The 18,564-nt window shown below is 37.4% G+C and overlaps 5 protein-coding genes across 5 annotated transcripts; 4 read left to right on the top strand and 1 right to left on the bottom strand.

Annotated features, from left to right (window-relative positions):
- The first annotated feature begins 1,908 nt into the window (after nt 1-1,908).
- On the top strand, nt 1,909-2,788 carry LOC135116738 (cuticle protein 7-like). Its single transcript, XM_064034199.1, has 4 exons — nt 1,909-1,957; nt 2,097-2,297; nt 2,377-2,543; nt 2,626-2,788. Exons 1-4 carry the CDS (start codon nt 1,946-1,948, stop codon nt 2,702-2,704), a joined length of 459 nt encoding a protein of 152 aa, XP_063890269.1. The 5' UTR covers nt 1,909-1,945; the 3' UTR covers nt 2,705-2,788.
- Nucleotides 2,789-5,091: 2,303 nt separating this feature from the next.
- Nucleotides 5,092-6,403, top strand: LOC135116734 (cuticle protein 7-like). The gene is made up of 4 exons (XM_064034195.1): nt 5,092-5,123; nt 5,332-5,610; nt 5,829-5,995; nt 6,281-6,403. Exons 1-4 carry the CDS (start codon nt 5,112-5,114, stop codon nt 6,348-6,350), a joined length of 528 nt encoding a protein of 175 aa, XP_063890265.1. The 5' UTR covers nt 5,092-5,111; the 3' UTR covers nt 6,351-6,403.
- A 2,357-nt stretch (nt 6,404-8,760) lies between these two features.
- LOC110375282 (cuticle protein 19) lies at nt 8,761-10,299 on the top strand. Its single transcript, XM_021333336.3, has 4 exons — nt 8,761-8,805; nt 8,888-9,154; nt 9,269-9,435; nt 10,105-10,299. Exons 1-4 carry the CDS (start codon nt 8,761-8,763, stop codon nt 10,172-10,174), a joined length of 549 nt encoding a protein of 182 aa, XP_021189011.3. The 3' UTR covers nt 10,175-10,299.
- Nucleotides 10,300-14,086: 3,787 nt separating this feature from the next.
- On the top strand, nt 14,087-15,291 carry LOC135116733 (cuticle protein 21-like). The gene is made up of 4 exons (XM_064034194.1): nt 14,087-14,237; nt 14,321-14,563; nt 14,761-14,927; nt 15,032-15,291. Exons 1-4 carry the CDS (start codon nt 14,226-14,228, stop codon nt 15,168-15,170), a joined length of 561 nt encoding a protein of 186 aa, XP_063890264.1. The 5' UTR covers nt 14,087-14,225; the 3' UTR covers nt 15,171-15,291.
- A 2,362-nt stretch (nt 15,292-17,653) lies between these two features.
- Nucleotides 17,654-18,319, bottom strand: LOC135116767 (uncharacterized). Its single transcript, XM_064034325.1, has one exon. The coding sequence runs from the start codon at nt 18,317-18,319 to the stop codon at nt 17,654-17,656; it is 666 nt and encodes a 221-aa protein (XP_063890395.1).
- Nucleotides 18,320-18,564: the final 245 nt, after the last annotated feature.

The raw sequence follows: 18,564 nt of genomic DNA, 5'->3' as shown, positions 1-18,564 counted from the left end.
ACAGATGATAATGGTTCGTTTGTGGGCCTTTGTATACGCATTTATAATAGAATCCCAGTTCATTTGCTAGAGCTAACGGACAGTTCTTTTAAAATCAAAATTAAGGATATTCTGATTAAAAAGGCTTATTATAACATTAATGATTATTTCACAGATACACGCAGATGGCAGCTCTGAAGTGGACAACAAGTGTTTTTTATATATATTTTTGTGACTATAATTTGAAAAGATATTGAATTATATAATTGTAATTTAATTATATTTAATTGTAATAGACAGCTGTGTTGCTGGGAAGTTTGTTCTTCACCACTTCTTCTTCCCAGCCATAACACTAGGAAGTGGTGAAAGGGGGGCGTTTTGGGGGTGCTGTCCTTATGTATTACTTGACGTGAAAAAGTGCTAGAAACTAGCCTATTTTCAATAAACGTTTTTGACTTTGACTTTGACTTTGACTTTGAATGTACTCGTATTTTCAGAATAAAATACAACTTCAGTATATTGCTGAATTATAAAACTTGGAACTTATTTTTTGTATATATTTTTTAAAGGACATGAAATAATTCATCAAGTCTGAAATTCTAAAACATAACACTCGGGGAAAACAACATTTTGACTAATTTGTGCAACAAGAATCTGAAGGTTTGGTTGTAACTCTGTTAACTAAAACGTCCAAATTCCTCGACGTTTGAAAAAGGGAATAGGCACTTGAATACGACTTTCTGAGATTTTTTTCCTTAATGAGAAATACTTCAACTGAACATACGATGAAATTGAACCTTTAAAGAGGTTCATGATTTGCTTAGAGGATAAACTTTGATCCACTAGAATAAGTACTTGATTTTATTTACCGATTTCTAAAAGCGGAGTACCTACATCTCTCATATCGGATGTGGCTTCTTCCAACTTTACTTGAAGATGATTGGCCCGATTGAGATGATATTTTTATAAAGTGTCGCATGGACGGAATCACATTTAGTCGAGATCTGGCTAGAAGTTTTTTGATTGAAATCGAAGGTGAGTATAGACTACAATATTAACTTGTAACAGAACAACGAGCCGCTCTATGAGATGGTCTAGTGTAACATCCTTTTATGAACAAAACGTCGAGCACGCTCGCCTGTTTGTTACAAACCAACGAGCATATTGGTGTAACATTTCGTCGAGCCAAGTGCAGGCGATGCGCGGTTGCGGGGTGACGCGGAAGGAGAGGGACGAAAGACGCACGCGGTCCTGTGCTACGAGCATTTACCCGTAACATAACGCCGAGCATTACATGGAAATGCTTTGGAGACTGAGCTTTTGCCTGTATTGTACCATTTGCTAGAATGTTACATTACATAGAAATGCTCCACAAAATGTTGTAGTCTATACTCACCTTAAGGAAACTAGTCTTTACCTCTTTATCTGAAGTGCTATGACGATATACGAAAAACATGCTTGTTTTAGGCTAAGATATTAAAATGCAATAAATAGAACCGTTATCAGATTCTAATGTTTTTGAAAGTCGTTTTCTTGTTGCAAAAAATATTTTTAACTACCTAGAAAAGTGTATGTACAAACTCGACATGAAGTACACAGAATTTTTATATTAAATACTATCGAAATGATGCATGATTACCAGTGTTTTACATGAAGCGACTGTCTAGTCTATCTAACCTACTCAACCCTAGAAAACCTGATTTTGAAATAAATGTATAAATAAAGAACAATTCTAAATCACGTGATCGTCTTTTCACGCGATCGTTTAATTTTATTTGGTTATTAAAATTAATCGCATTTTTGGTCACGAAACTGAGTCCTTGATAAATGTCAATGTTTTAGATCAAGTGCGCACACGCATGTCTACCCCACTGCGCTAAATTTATACTGTCGTAAACTATAAAACCAAATCACGGGTGCATTGACATCAATCAATACTTGATTGTAATAAACACAATACAACAAAATGTTCAGCAAAGTAAGTTTTTAAAAAAAATCTTTCTTATATTTGTTTGAAAAATTGAAATTTTAATAGTCACTTGTCAAATCCTACTTTCCAATTCTTTATAATCCTAATCCTAAAATAAATCAGTCAATAATTTCATCTTAACTTTCAGATTGTAGCTTTCGGCGCTCTATTGGCTGCTGCCAACGCTGGTCTCTATGGTCACGGTCACGCCGTGTCTTCCCAGAGTATCGTGCGTCACGATGAAGCCCATGCGGTGCCCCTCTACTACGCCGCTCCTGCAGCGTACTACTCCGCTCCCGTAGCACACTACGCCGCTCCCGTAGCGGACTACGACGGCCACGATACTTACGTAAGTCTTATCACACATATTTATCTTTGTATTACATATACTTATCTTCTACAATCAACGTTGTATTTTTATATAACAGGCTCATCCCAAATATGACTTTGCGTACTCCGTGGCTGACCCTCACACCGGTGACCACAAGTCCCAGCACGAGAGCCGCGACGGAGACGCCGTGCACGGATACTACTCTCTGGTGCAGCCTGATGGCTCCGTGCGCAAGGTCGAGTACACCGCTGACGACCACCATGGGTATGTACTAATCACCTAAACTAGGTTTTATGAAACAAAATATATAAGCACTGGTATTACATAAATTTTTCTTACTTTTCAGTTTCAACGCTGTGGTGCACAACTCTGCCCCCTCGGTTCACCCAGCTCCCGTCTACGGTCACGCCTACTACGCTTACTGAAAAATCATGAAATTGAACATCCGTAAATATTTATGAGTATGTGTGTATATTGTTATATATTGTGTTCAATGTAAATAAATCAATGAAAACTAAAAATATTATATTTTTCTGCTGAACGATGGCCTACAACGATGAGGCCTAACCATCTCTGGTATCCTTAATCTACTTATTTTCTATGTGTTACATATATTATATACTTTATATGATTTACTAACGGCTTATAAACATCGCAATGGAAAATACGTTTTACAAATATTGCTTTGACAAATTACTCCGTGGGAGACTTTCGATAAAGTGGTATAATTTTATTAAGGCGATAAATATTACAATCACAGCATAAATCAAAGCTAAAATTCTATATTATTAAGTGGCCTAAACTACAGTAAAACAGACCACATAAAATATCAGTAAAGTGCTAGGGGAACAAAACCCAATTGGTGTTTAATGATCTTATTTTATTAGTTTGTCTCAATCAATTCAAATCAATGGCTCATGATAATGTTTATTGGAATTAAGTAGCTCTGTGTAATTTTTGAAACTATTGAAGAAACCTTTTTAAAATGTTTTCTGTTATATCAATTTTAGGACAAATTATTTAAGGTTTATTCTGCTTCCTCTTACCCTTACACCTATTGAATAAACTAGACTAGAGTAATATGGTCCTCTCCATTTATGTCCGCGTAGTAAGCTTCCAAGCGCGCGTTAGAAGTACTTTGATGTTAAGGTCCACATTACAAAGAAGTTGTATAAGTTAAAACATATCCAACTAGCCGTTTTCCCGCGGTTTCACCCGCGTCCCGTGGGAGCTACTGCCCGCACCGGGATAAAATATAGCCTGTGTTACTCGCAGATAATATAGCTTTCTAATGGTGAAAGAATATTTAAAATCGGTCTAGTAGTTTTTGAGTTTATCCATTACAACCAAACAAACAAAGTTTTCCTCTTTATAATATTATAGTATAGATATCGCACAACAATAACTTAAATCAGACTTAATACAGAAACTTAAAAGCCACTAAATAATTGCAATAACTGTCATAAATAAATCTCAATAGCTCAATGCTAAGCTCGTATGTCAAAGTACCCGCTTTAATACTACAATAGAACGGCTAAGCAGTAAATTATGTAAGAATTTCGTACACTACAAGCATTTTAGACTTGCCAGCCTTTATTTCCTTGTGTGAACATAACAGAATTATTCAGCTAGAATTGTGGATTGCATTGTGAATTATGAATTAAAACAATATGCCATAAATAACAGCCTGTGAATGTATTTTATTTTTAGATTTCAGCTCTATTGTTAGGCTGTATGATATGCATCTCAGTCAAATTATTTTATGAATAATAGGCAAAAGTGATCATCTTTAGTCAACATTCGGGTCGTAGAACACTTCTTGTATAAGAATATTTCAGTAGGTAATTGCATTAATTGTGAAATTATTAACCGCCGGAAAGCTCAATAAAATTTAAGAAAGCTAGCACTCTTTCTAAGAGGACAAAGAAACATTTATTTAATAAGCGACCACATCTTATCAATGAAGTTGTAAAACTTATTACACAACACGATTAGCAATGCTATATAACATTGTTCAAATCTATTATGCAAAAAAACGTAGCCTTAAGTCAACCCAGAACTGCTACAAAAAATACTATAATAAGAATAATTGTATTGAACGACAAAATATCTGCAGTTTTTTGTTAAAGTTACACTGAACAGTAATGATCTCTGTGGCCTTTTTCTTTCATTCAGTCTAGCATCACGTAGGACTTCGCGGTTGTTACGGCCTTGTTAATATGGAAAGACGTGATAACGAATGATTCTTCTTCAGCTCTAAAGGTATTTTTTTTTTCATATTTATACATTTCTGGATATACAAATATTATAATAATTTAAGGACGTCATAATCAGTTCTTCTTATCATAAAGATCTCAACCAATAGTTGAATTATCTGATGAGTTTTAAAATTACAAGCAATGTGAGTTGCACATAATGCACTACTGGTCCTGTCACTACCAATCTGTGGCGTCAAATTGTCAACTTATTCGTGTTACAAAAGCTTTTACGTACTTCAAATGGATGCGAAGCTTTTGTACCAACTGTCACAGCTTCATCCATCAACCTATGCGTTTGAAAATTTCGTTCATGCGTACAACATTTTTTGTGTAGCCGAACAAAACATGCACATTTAAACAGCATGACATGGCCACGGCGGTTATCGATACCATGACATATATTGCGATTCGATAATCGTTTTTTTTTTTAAGATGACCTTAGGTATTGTCATTGTCGCGAGGTCCGCATGCGGTATGGTCAACCCCACTTGTTACAGTTTTAACTAATATAAAAACCACGGTCAGCGGAATTTGTCATCAATCATTGATTGACTTTGATCTAAACAACAACAAAATGTTCAGCAAAGTGAGTTTTGAACATTTACTTTTATGTGTGTCAAATTTATAAATTCCCGAGAAATATAACTAGTGAATAACAAAAGAAAGTGCAGTGTAACATAATCATTTTCATACATCAATACTGTTGAATATAGGATGACACGCCATCTTCTTTGAAGTCCACCGTGAATCTATACAAGTGCTCAATTAATAAAATGTGTTCTTTGTGTCTTCAGCTGGTAGCTTTCGGTGCGATGCTGGCCGCAGCCAATGGGCACGGTCATGCCGTATCTTCCCAAAGCATCGTCCACCACGGTGGACACTACGCCGCGCCATACGCCGCTCCGTACGCCGCGCCATACGCCATCCCGTACGCCGCGGGGTACGCTGCGCCGTATGAAGCGGCGTACGCCGTGCCGTACGAAGGTGGTTACGCCGCGCCTCTCCCTTATGCTGCTCACGAAAGAGCTTATGATGGACACTATGACGATGACGACCATCACGAAGAACATGACGTAAGTATAGTCTAAATATATGTACTGAGGACTGATGCGTACCAACTGATTAGCGAGTAAAGTAATGTAATTGGAAGTCATCAGTTAATTCTAGCACCTGCCAATATTTATCAACTCTTTACCTTTGTTTAAATGCAGATGTTATAACTAGGTATATTAGACATTTTATTAGTAAAAGGGAGCAAAAGTTTTAATTTTTATGATTTAACAAATTCCAGGCTCATCCCAAATACGCCTTCGAGTACTCAGTATCTGACCCTCACACCGGTGACCACAAGTCCCAGCACGAGGTCCGCGACGGAGATGTCGTGCGTGGCCATTACTCACTGGTGCAGCCTGATGGCTCCGTGCGTGATGTCGAGTACACCGCCGATGACCACAATGGGTAAGTTGAGAATTGGTAATTAGGTCAAATACCACGTCCACGTTCTTTAGAAGAGTTTTTATGGTCACGAAAAATTTCTCACTATAAAACCTTATCTTAAACTTTCCTTTATAACTAAAGTCGATGCCTACTGATTTTAGACAGACTAAAAACCTTAGTTGGATACACACTTTAAAAAAAATCAACTACCAATCGGCTGACTGTGTAGTCTAGACTCTAGAGTCTATAAAGTGCGGGAGCGCTAAAGTTATAGTATTGTACTTATTGTTTCTCATTTTGCTTCAGATTCAATGCCGTAGTACACACTTCGGCCCCCAATCTCCACCCGGCTCCTGAGTACCACCAACACTATTAATGAGTGGATATATATTGACGACCTGCTGAAACCAAATACGACTATAAATTATAATAATAAATTATTTATTACACAATATCTTTGCACTTATTTATTACTCTCGTCTAATACACCTTGCATAAATAGACTAATAAAGATACGACACTTAAAATTAGCATAAAAGCTAAATAATGCAAGTAAATAAAATACAATGTGATTCATGCTAAAATGCTACTGAAAACCGCAACTTTTATCAAGGCAATTAATCAAATTACTGTAAAGCTTGTAAACGAGTATGTAACCGACATTACGAACATGACAAGTTCACACATTATAAAGCACACGTTATAAAGAAAATTATTTGGCGCTAGGTCGAGACTTATCAGATAATTTTATAGCAAGGCTGTTGCGCTTGCGTGATTCCGGCTATAAAAACATAACTGTTATTTACCCACTCCGGTAAATCTTGGGTAAGACACTATTCGCTTCTTGCCCTTCAAAAACTTATCTTACAAAAATCAAGGTACCACAAAAACTTACTGATGTTACCGATGTTATTGATGTTATGGATATGTAGTCGTTTTCGGCGATACTAAATACTTGGCGCCAGCAATAAGACATTGTACGTTGTCAAACTTCTTATAGCTAGTTATTACTTACTGTACTAAATTAATTATGAAGTGAAGGACGTCAATGGAAAATTTAAACAAGGTGTAAATAAAACACAGTCAGGTACCTACTGTTTACGATATTCGAGTAAACACCTTAGTACATCCTCTATATTGAGCAATACTGTCAAACAGTCATTTTTTACCTTCCGTAGTTAAAAAATCATTTCTCATTATTATTTTATTTTTCCTTTATAATAAACTAACGTATTTTGATCGTATGTTCATATCAACACTTGTATAGTGTTTTGATACAAACATTCTAATAACGTTTCAAGGGATGGGAATACGTGTGTGTCGGACAATAGCCATCAAAATCTCATAATCTAGATGTAAACAATGTATGCTGATACGTTCGTCAGTACCGAACTGTGTTTTGTGTATTGTAAACAAATATTCCTTACCCTTTGCATGAGTTTTTCAATATAAGTAAGGTGTCAATGAACTTTTAGCATATAAATAAACTAACAATATTTTTTACAGGACTGCTTAAAAAAAATATTCGTCTAATAGAGTTGAAAATTATTATTGAAAATTAATTATCTTATATAGCATTTTACAGTTTTCACTATTTATACGTTTAGCAAAATATAAATGGTTACAACAATTTCCTTCCCAGGATCGTTCAATATGTCGGACATCGTATACCTACTACATACATTGTATACATCGCCAAACTATGTCAGCTGATTATGTTTCACTTTATATTTATTGCTTCCTTCAAAAATGATTGTTAAACGTCTAGAAATAATCAATACGGTACAATTGCCTTTGTTTTTCCGAAGTAAAATTATTTCTAAAATCCTCATCAAATAACTTCGACACTTTGAAGTCGGCTAAATACCTACATGATTTATTTAAAGCTTATGTCAAAATTCAATCCCCAATCTCAAAACAGTAGATGGATCGGTTAATGAATCCGTAGTAAGATGATAAGAGAGTTGTCGTAGACAAACGTCGTTTGCCTTTTCACGCATTTGTGGCAAACGTAAACAATATTTTACGTTATTTGTGGAGAAACTAACGGTGCTACATAATCTTCAATAATGTTATGCGTGTGGCCCAGTTACAATTAATGCAATAACTATGGTATAATTTATTTATTTATTTATTTATAATACTTTTTGCACAAATAGTACAATGGCGGACTTAACGCCTTAGGCGTTTTCTCCCAGTCTACCTTTGGTTTTTTTTTTAGTTTACCTTTTATTTATCTTCACATATTTTCAGAAAACACAATAAAGCTCCGCTTTGATCGCTTGTGGTACAACTGTTGGTCGTTTGTGGTTTGGACTTATCAGAGAGTCAGCATTATCTAAACTCTGTTCTGAGCTCAGCATAAACCACAGTGAAAAACAAAGAACTTTGAGGTTTTCCTTAGCTAAGCTTACACAAGACTTATGACTAAAATAACAAAGCTCGTAAGACACTAACAAGTTTTTAATTCCTTTTAACTGATTAGACAAGTCTGCTTTTAATTAAGAAGTTCTATTTTTGGAAACAATAACATTGACTTTCAAAACATTACGCACAAGCGACAATAACGTATCATTGTACGCATTGACCTAGTATAACAAAGTGTAGTATCACAGTTCACAGAGTATTTTCATTAAGTAACAATCATTTTGATAATTTGCCGCGAGAATGTCGAAGACAAAGCGCGGTGACCTTGCGGCCGCGGGGACGCGCCGCTTGGTGCTTTCGGCGCCCCACCGGACTACCCGAGCCAATTCTTATAAAACCCACTGCTGCTTATCATATGTATGTCAGTCACGCACGCACAATCCCACACAAAAATGTTCGCTAAAGTAAGTCTTCCCGTGTTCAAAAGTGAAGTGAAGTGTACCAAAATTTTCCGGAGAAGAGATTTTTTTATTTTTTTCTGTGCAGATTTTAGCAGTCAGCGCCTTGGTTGCCGTGGCCCGTGCTGGTCACCTAGGGCACGGTGGTTACACGGTGTCGTCCCAGCACAATTTGGTGCATCACGACACGCACTATGCCGCGGCTCCCATTGCCTATGCTCACGCCCCCATTGTCCACGCAGCGCCCGTCGTTCACGCAGCTCCCGTCGTCCACGCCGCCCCCGTTGTTCACGCCATCGCTGCCCCCGTTGAAGTACATGGTGGTCACTACAGCCATGGACACGAGGACTACTATGTACGTACTACGAGAGCTTTATAAACTTAATCTATAAAAAGTTATGAACATAGTCATTTAGAGAATAAGTCATGGGTGTAAGTTTCCCTTTAACGTCCTGTCTTGCTTTTACAGTCCCACCCCAAATACAAGTACTCGTACTCCGTGGAAGACCCCCACACTGGCGACCACAAGTCCCAGCACGAGGTCCGCGACGGTGATGTCGTGAAGGGAGAATACTCTCTGCTGCAGCCTGATGGCTCTTTCCGCAAGGTCTCCTACACCGCCGACGACCACAATGGGTAAGTCATCTTGTTCTGCTTAAAAGCATCTAGGGATACCGTCAAGAAGTATAAAATATGCATGTGTTTGTAAAGGCTGTTGAAAGTTTTACTACAGCGAATCTCTCATCATCTACGCAATACATTGCGTATTTACGAAACAAATACTGTGTCACTAGTCCAAATAAATAAATAATAATTTCACCTCTATTTTACTAAAATGAACATAAGTAAGTAGTCTTCTCATCAATATTGTTCTAATATTTGACTACTAAAATTTAAACAATTCTTGGCTAGAATAGCTCAAAGTTAGTTAGCGAGAACATTATTTCGAAAATTATGTAAAATAGAATCTAAACACAAACTGCATACGTAATGACGTACCATTGATGAGAATGCAACTTTCCCCAAATTGCGCAAACTACTGACCTGCCATATTTGCTCATTTACGAAGCTTTGTTAGTTCACACACATGAGAGTCGTAAAATTACGTCGTATTAAGTCACATGCTAGTCAAACCGGTAAACGGCCGGACTAGTAACGTATGAGTAATGAACTCGTGTGACCCACGTGCTACTGACTGACAACAGGTATCAGCGAACAGGTGTCGTGATAACAAACTGGTATTGGAACCTGTTCCGACTATTATCTTGTCATAATATTTATCGGATTGTTTTGTTTTGGTTGCAGTTTCAACGCGGTCGTGCACAACTCCGGCCCCAGTCATCACATCTACTCATCCCAGTACCACCATTACTAGATCTCCAATAATAAGCTTTAAGAGCCACAATGTACCTTATTTATACCCGCTGTGATCTTCGTGTATGTTCTTATGTTTATAATTAGTCATTAAAAATAACAAACGAAACCATGACATTTTCAATTATAACTTAAATTGATACTTGCTCAGCTTACCAGAACTTTATAATACTAATTTAAAGTTACCTACGCCTAGGCAACAAAGTATGAAGAATTGTAACCTGATATTAAGAAATAGGCTTTCGTAGGACTTGACTCTGGACTCAAATTCTCTGGTCTGTCGAAAGTTAGTCTTGCTGTCGAATACCTATCAGGAACTCGATTGTAATTAATTTGCACCCACGTGTTAACTGAACGATAGAAGAGATTATGCCAATCAGGGATTTAAGCTATATTTGTTTAGAAACGAACACCTGTTTGTTCGGTACAACAAATATTAACACGGACAAAATAGTTCACAAGAACTTGCCATTACCAAGTGGGGTCAACACAGAATTATGTAGACTAGAACACTAATCTAGATCTATCGATGCTAAGGGTTGACATTTACAGGTCGCAAATTCTTGAACTTGCTATGAACAAATGATATTTACCTTCTAAAAACCAATTGCGACTTTGCTCTTTGTATGAATATATGTAGATATTACTACAAGTACTGTACTTGCTTATGTACTTAACCTTAATTCAGTGTCCACTGAACCAAACAGAGACTTACCGTGAGAAATTCTTATAAATAGCAAAAAACAAGATTTGCCATATTATTATTGTTTTTATTCAATGCGTTCCTTTTCCTTACTATAGGTACTGATACATTATTAAGAAATACAAATACGATTACCTTTCAAGGATAAGCTATGAACAATTTTCATAAGGCATAACATTGCAAATTGTCACTCTCATACACTATTCATATCATTAGGCCCTACGGTTTATTACGTGTCGTGACTGCAGTACCTTGAGACTGATCTCAAGGCGATTCCGACCAATTGTGTGAACCGTTACCTTAATTCCTTGCTTTTTCAAAAAGCAAGGAATTAACAATGGCTTTACTTGGAAAATAACCACGTAACAGTAGGAATAGATCAATGATTGAGAATGCTACTATGTGTCAATTGGTTTACATTCGAAAGCTCGTTGGAAGTCTAGGCCTACACAGTAAACAGTTTGTCAATACATAATGCTAGAGCGCCGACAAATAGCACATATAATTTCTCGGCCCAAGCAATGTTGCTAACGCCCCTGTCAGCGAGATAACTGCCTGGATTTACAGTTTTATCGCGCACTGTTCGGCACATTGCTCCTAAAACATTCACTCCTATATCCGTTGATATTGCACTCATTTCACTCCAACGTTTGAAGTCTCGTTTTGCAATACCATCATTTAACGCAACAAGCTTAGTTAACTTTACACATACTACTTAATTTTATAATTTAATTCAAACGGTTTCGTCAAAGTTACGAGCAAATTAAAGTTAGATTAACACCTGGTTAAATTATAGTGGCTGCCATATAATTAGGCTCTTCCGAATCATTATTCTTCCAAAGGCTAAAGGTAATTTACTTCTAGACTTTTCTTTGATGAAGAAATTCGTTGGCATATATTATGTAGCTCGTTTGCGAATATATCATTATAATGTAGCCATTTAGATGAAAAATTGTTGTAATTAAGTAGTTTTTAACATTATATTTTGCAAAATTAGGCTCAACAAAGTATCAGTAGTAATACGTATCATATGCTGCGACATCGAGCAAAATCTAGTACTGAAAATGGATAATAATAACAATGGAAAACTTGACATTGTATCTTTAATTTTACGCAAACTATCCGGAACAATCTAACGGATGCATTACTAACGTATGTAAATGAATTTAAGCACCGACTGAACCGGAATAAATTGAACTCGTATAAAAACTTCCGAAAACCGTATCAAGATTTACGGCCCGGAATTCCTTAAGCGATCGGCTGATTGAAACCAGTCACGCTGTATCTCAAATTCATATGTTGACATGATTATTAACATAATTTAAATGTACATATGAACCAAATTATCTTGATGCGATATATGCCTTAAGATATTTGATTTATTGGACAAAAAAAGTCGTTCATTATTCTAAGAACTATCATACGTCTTTGTTAACAGCACACAAAGAAAAACTGCTGTCAACAATAAGCTCTGATTAATACAAATAGTCAGTTCCGAGTCACGGCCAGACAATTATCGGGTGAGTGACCTCTGAACTATCGTTTCTTATTACCTTTCAATCAAAACTATTATTAAGTGTGACCTTCCGAACAATAAAATGTATGTTAGTCGAATTATAGGTATTCGGCTTCCGTGACGAAGGCGGTATCGGATCACGACGCCAAGATATGGCCGGACCTTTAGGCCACGATAACGACCACCTTTTACAGAATATATTCGTAACAATTAAATCAGTTACGACCAATAATCGTGAGCACCTTTCAAATATTTTGAATATTTAATTGTAATTAAGTCATTTTCCACACTGAAAGTGTTGAAACACGGTTCGTACATAGTTTTCGAGTGATTCGTTCGACACCTGAACTATTGCACGCATACTTGCACATTGTTGTATGTGCTCGCCTAAAAATATGATGTCAAGTTAGACGTGATGAAAATACATTGTAGTTTGTAGCTGTTAAAAATGTTGTAATTGTCTTTTTGCCAAATATGTATGTATGTGCGTAAGTATACGTGACCCCATGAAGGTTTAGATCATGGTGGAAAAAGTATACTCTTATTGTCCAATGAACAGAATCAATATAAGTTAAATATAATTTTGTATTAGGAATGCATCTTAAGTACTATATCCCTCCTATTCCAATAAAATTAGCTGAAGCAATACTTTAATATTCAAAATCTCCTATAGACGTCGTAGATAATTAAAGTACCTGTACTTAATGCACTCCAACTAAATGCAGCAGAAAATTAATGTTAGACTCTTCATCATATCGACAGGCTGTTCTAGATAAGCTTAGATTTAATCCGACCATTATCAAAGGTGATTCATTTAATACTAAATTAAGTGCTGAAACCGCTGTTAATTGCTTTGCCTAACTCGCAAACTGTTTTGTAAAGGCAGGCTATTATCAAAATTCTTTTTGTGAACCAATATGGGTCTATTAGTTACAACAACGTTTAATTTATGATATCAAGTGTCTGTGATCGCGTTACGAGCATCGGTTAGGAAACTGAACACTGGCAACGTTCTACGTGCTGAGTATTTGACCGCCGTGTGGTCGAACCCGGTGCATTTGATAGCTTTGTCGCAATCACATACTGGCTGTAATTATAACACCAAGCTGATAATTTGAGGCAATCGAATTTCAATTGTCGTTCATAATTAAAATTTGTGTGACATGTGGCAATTTTTGTTTGAACTTTACCTACAATGTATACAAGATAGGTTCGTTATCTTCGCGTGAATTGATTTAATGGAACATGCTTATAAGCTCGAATTAAGCTTTTTTATAAAAACCTCATAATACACCAGGCATATACCTAAACTATCAGAGTGCGTGCATTCACATCGCAAAACATTGAATTTAACTACTAAGCAGTCAACATAATTTATCAGAGGCCGTTTAAAAACATCAACACACCTAAAACGTTTTCGGATAATAATACAGTTTCAAAATTGGTAATAATTTATTAACAAGAACCTTCATACGTTATATGCAAACTAATGTCTTCAAATCACTCAAATGTTGCCCTTGATACTTTAGTCCAAATCACAATAAAAAACTAGATTGATTATCGCAATCACTCACGCAACGTCGATATCGGAGATAATGTCGGGTATGGCGGTGCAGGGCACCCACAGGCCGCGCGGGAAGGCGATTGTCTGTGAATTATAATCGGGCCTATGTGTGCGAGTAACCAACGACCTCGCGGTGTCAAAGTTACGGAACTGAAGTGACCGCACTCCCCACCACCAACAGGACTGCGGCTCCGTTTTGCTTTTCATATAAAAGTCACACTCCGGCCCGATAATGGTATCAGTCACCTGCTCTGATTAACTAGTGCAAAATGTTCACCAAAGTAAGAACACAGTCATACTTCAAAACATATTTTGAGAAATAAATAAAAAACGTGAATTATAAATGTATTTTGTGTGTGTCCAGGTGTTCGCCCTCAGCGCTGTGCTGGCCGCCGCCAGCGCCGGCCTCCTGCCCGTGCACCACAGCGCGGTGTCCTCCCAGAGCATCGTCCGCCACGATGCGCCCGCGCACTATGCGCCGGCTCACTATGCCCCTGCGCACTACGCCGCCCCCATCGTCCATGCTGCTCCCGTAGTCCACGCCGCCCCCATCGTCCACGCCGCCCCCGTAGTCCACGCCGCCCCCATCGCCGTCCACGCCGAATACGTAAGTATAACAAACAACAATAAGATCATAAGCTTGGATACCAGCTATTGCACAAGGTCTTAGCCACAAATTAGGTGGTTATTACCTCCAAACGGATATCCTGAAATCATTTACTAGCTAATTTCCTTTGATCCATTACAACAAAAAGATTGAGGCCAAAACAATGATAAGTAATTTTATGAACTATTATTTTCCAGTCTCACCCCAAATACGACTACGCTTACTCCGTGGCTGACCCTCACACCGGTGACCACAAGTCCCAGCACGAGAGCCGCGACGGTGGTGCCGTGCACGGCAGCTACTCCCTGGTTGAGCCTGACGGTTCCGTGCGCAAAGTAGAGTACACCGCTGACGACCACCACGGGTAAGGCAACATTCTGTGAACCATAATCTTCAAGCTATAAGGCAACATTAAATATTCATAGAACTTTTGATTTTCACATAGTAATGTATGTTCCTTTATTCCAGTTTCAACGCTGTAGTCCACAAGACCCCCGGCCACCACCCCGCCCCCGTCGTCCACGCTGCCCCCGTGGTCCACGCCGCCCCCATCGCGCACTACGCCGTCGCCCCCCTGGCGCACGGACATCATGGCCTCCATTACTGAACACTACTCTAGCATACTCGTGTGATATGATGACGGATGACTGAATGTGATATTTATGTGTAAATATGATGATATGAATTTATACTCGAATGTAAATAAAATACTCAACTGCTGAATTTTACTTCTTTGTTTTACTTTGCTTAACTTTACCTTACTGGTCTCCAAACGTTTAAATTCAGTAACAGTTAAAACAACTGCAATGTGTAACAACACTACACTAAACGCCAACCCTTTATCGTAGGTAAACAAACTACAGTTCAAAAGTCCTCGAGATTTACTAAAACGTCTTATTTAAACTAAGAGCATTAGCATAACAGTTTACAAATATTCAGCATCTCAATAACAACATTTCATTGAACGTTTGAAGGCAATAACAACAAAACAAAAACGTACACAAGTTTAGTTCCTACTAGAGATTACGCGTTAACTGCCCTTAGGTAACAAATAAATGCATTGAGAACAATTAATTTCGATTATGCCCTTGAATAGTAAGACATTGGCTGGAAATAATTACTGTTGTTATTTATGTGGACACGCGCAGTTGCGTTGCGTGCTGACTGACGAAGGCACTCGCGCATTCCTCGCTGGTGATTTGGTGCGATAATTACAGAACATTGTATGGAGAGTTGCGCAAAATGCTTAACCGCCCCAGCCACTGCGCGACGGCCTAGAAAAACGCACCTTTTTAGTTATTGCATCTGTCTTTATAATGCATGTAATTTGCTCAAATAACTGATCCATTGTTACCGCGTACGCTAATTTACTCTTTACGCAATTTCACACAGATATTTGTATGGTAACGTTTTTATTTACTTAGGTTCACACATCCCTTCATAAGGGTAATTTCTGCAATAAATGACATCAATTTAAATGCAATCACTATAACGACTACCAATTTGTGTGCCTACAAACAAAATCCCATTATGTGTAAATCGTAATGATATAAATTGCCACAATTGTCTACGAAAATGTGCACATATAAGTTCGATAAAGGTTAGGTACGTTTCGACACCGGACTCCTGGTGATCAATCACCTGCATAGGTAAAGTTAAGATGTCTAGGCTGACTTCATGCCTATCATTACTTGTGTAAACAATAGTAAGTGAACATGTCTGAGTATGTTACCACCATGTTCTTTTGTTTTCGAGACTGAGATAGAATGATTCCATTTTAGAAAATGATTGTTGATGTCGCCAAATGGTGAAAATAGAAATTAAAGACTTAGGTAGATAATTGTAAGTTACAATTAAAATGCACTCCCAGAGTTATACAATGTATAATTCTTTTAATTTAGGAATAAATCTGTTCGGAAGAAATATGAAGTGCCCAAATGACTATAGAGGCTTTTCAGAGATATGGAGATATTTCCGTGCGTTCAATGATTTCAAACGCAAAAGTCGCTAAGCGAAGAATTATAGTTAACTTATGGCTCGTGCTTAAAACAAGATACTAAATAATAAGCAAGAGGGTCTCTTTTCTCTTAAATAATTTTGTAACTTTCATGAGTGTTAGACTCGAGTTGAATAAAACAATGAAACTAAAATCTGCAAAATTCAAAATTACAAAAGTGCCTGTTGTGACAAAATAAGGTGTTAATATCCATGAGCATTGTTTTAATTCTTATCTACTTTCCAGTTGTCAAACCATTTAAAATTCGCAAAGCAATAAATGGAAACAAAAAGTAGAAACAAAAAATATTTGAGTTTCTTGGAAAAATGTTAAGTATTTCCTTCTCTTTTGGTCGATGTTCCTGAAATATTTTTCCTTGAAGCAAAGGGGATAGGGTGAATCATATCTTGGGTTGGTTGAACCTTTCTAGTGGCTGCGACCTTGGGCCCACGAGATAATGATCCGAGGCGGCGACGCCACGCGTGACATAGGCCGCGTCCATTCTGGGGCGAGATGGCGAAATAACTGCAAGATGAAATCTACACCACAATATAATTAGCCAAGGTCATTTGTTACGTGTCATTTTATATCATTTTATGTGTGTTTTGTTTACATGGTAAAATTTTCGTAGAAAGATGTAAATTAATAGTATGTAGCTCCCTCCTGTTCTTAGAATTTTTATTATTATAATGTCCATCCTTTCATAAATGAGATTGATAAATAACCTTAGGCTTACCGAAAAAAAGGGATGTTCTATGTACTGTGACCAGCAATGGTGGATAAAGTATGAAAGTTGTACACCATAGATTATGACATAGAAGTTCCATAGTATTACAAACTTGCTACTTTTTCTAATTCTCTTCCAGTAACTTATTTAATACTATAAAAAAAATAAAAAATAAAATAAAATGTCATTTATTTCAGGCAAATTCACCCATATCAGAAATTCACACAAACAATATTAATAATTAACTTATACATACAATCAAACAATATTAATAAATCAATTATACATCACAATTACAAAATTAAAATAAAATGAAATAAAATAAAATAAAATGAAATAAAATACAATAAAATAAAATGAAATAAAATTAAAATTTTCTGTTTGGCATTCGCACAGTTACATGCCTGTCAGAACAGTGTTTTATGAAAGGGCAGTCTAGCCTATCCCCGATCATCGCCAAAATAGTGTTGGCACTGGCCCGCACTCTGCGCACTAGGGATGCCGCGCGTTTGCGCATAGTAGCTTGAAAGCCATCGGTGCGCGATTCTGTGAACATACCCGAGGCGCTACAGTATCGGGGCAATCCCACAACTGCCCTGAATGCATTATTGTATTGGACGCGGATGGCACTGTAGTCTCTGCTAGTATAGTGCGCCCACAGACTGCACGTGTACAGCGAAGTACAGTACGCTCTGAAGAGTGTCACTTTGACCTCGCGTGAGCACCTCGCAAATCTGCGAGCGACCATATTCGCTTTAACAGACAATGCCCTCCGCTCCCTTTCCATGTCAGCATGATCTCCAAGACTAACAGTTACGATATGCCCAAGGTATTTAAACTGTTTAACTCGTTCCAGAGCAACACCGCTAAGTTTCACAGGAGGTATGTTTACTGGGCATCTCGCACCCGCTGTCTCAAAGATCATATACTGACTTTTTTTAACATTGTACATTAAACCATGACCACAGGCATATTCCTCACAAGTCTGTATTAACTTTCTCAGTCCACAGATTGATGCACTCAGCAGCACCATGTCGTCCGCATATTTATATATATATCGTTATCCTATAATAACAGTGTGAACGAGACTTACAATCGTGAGCTACAGTTTGCGTTGCATTGTTTCGTGTCGCGGGATTGGTTTCAATTTCTGTTCATTCATGACAATACACAGTCCGATCGACGGAATGCTGGTTCGTGTACTTTCAGCACTGCGTGGGCACTTGAATTATTGGAAATTAAATAATTAGATATACAAACCTGTGAGGACTAATTGGC

The sequence above is a fragment of the Helicoverpa armigera genome, chromosome 4 (assembly GCF_030705265.1).
Source record: "Helicoverpa armigera isolate CAAS_96S chromosome 4, ASM3070526v1, whole genome shotgun sequence".
Taxonomy (NCBI): domain Eukaryota; kingdom Metazoa; phylum Arthropoda; class Insecta; order Lepidoptera; family Noctuidae; genus Helicoverpa; species Helicoverpa armigera.
The sequence above is the reverse complement of the archived record's forward strand: the minus strand, read 5'-3'. Positions and strand labels throughout refer to the sequence as shown.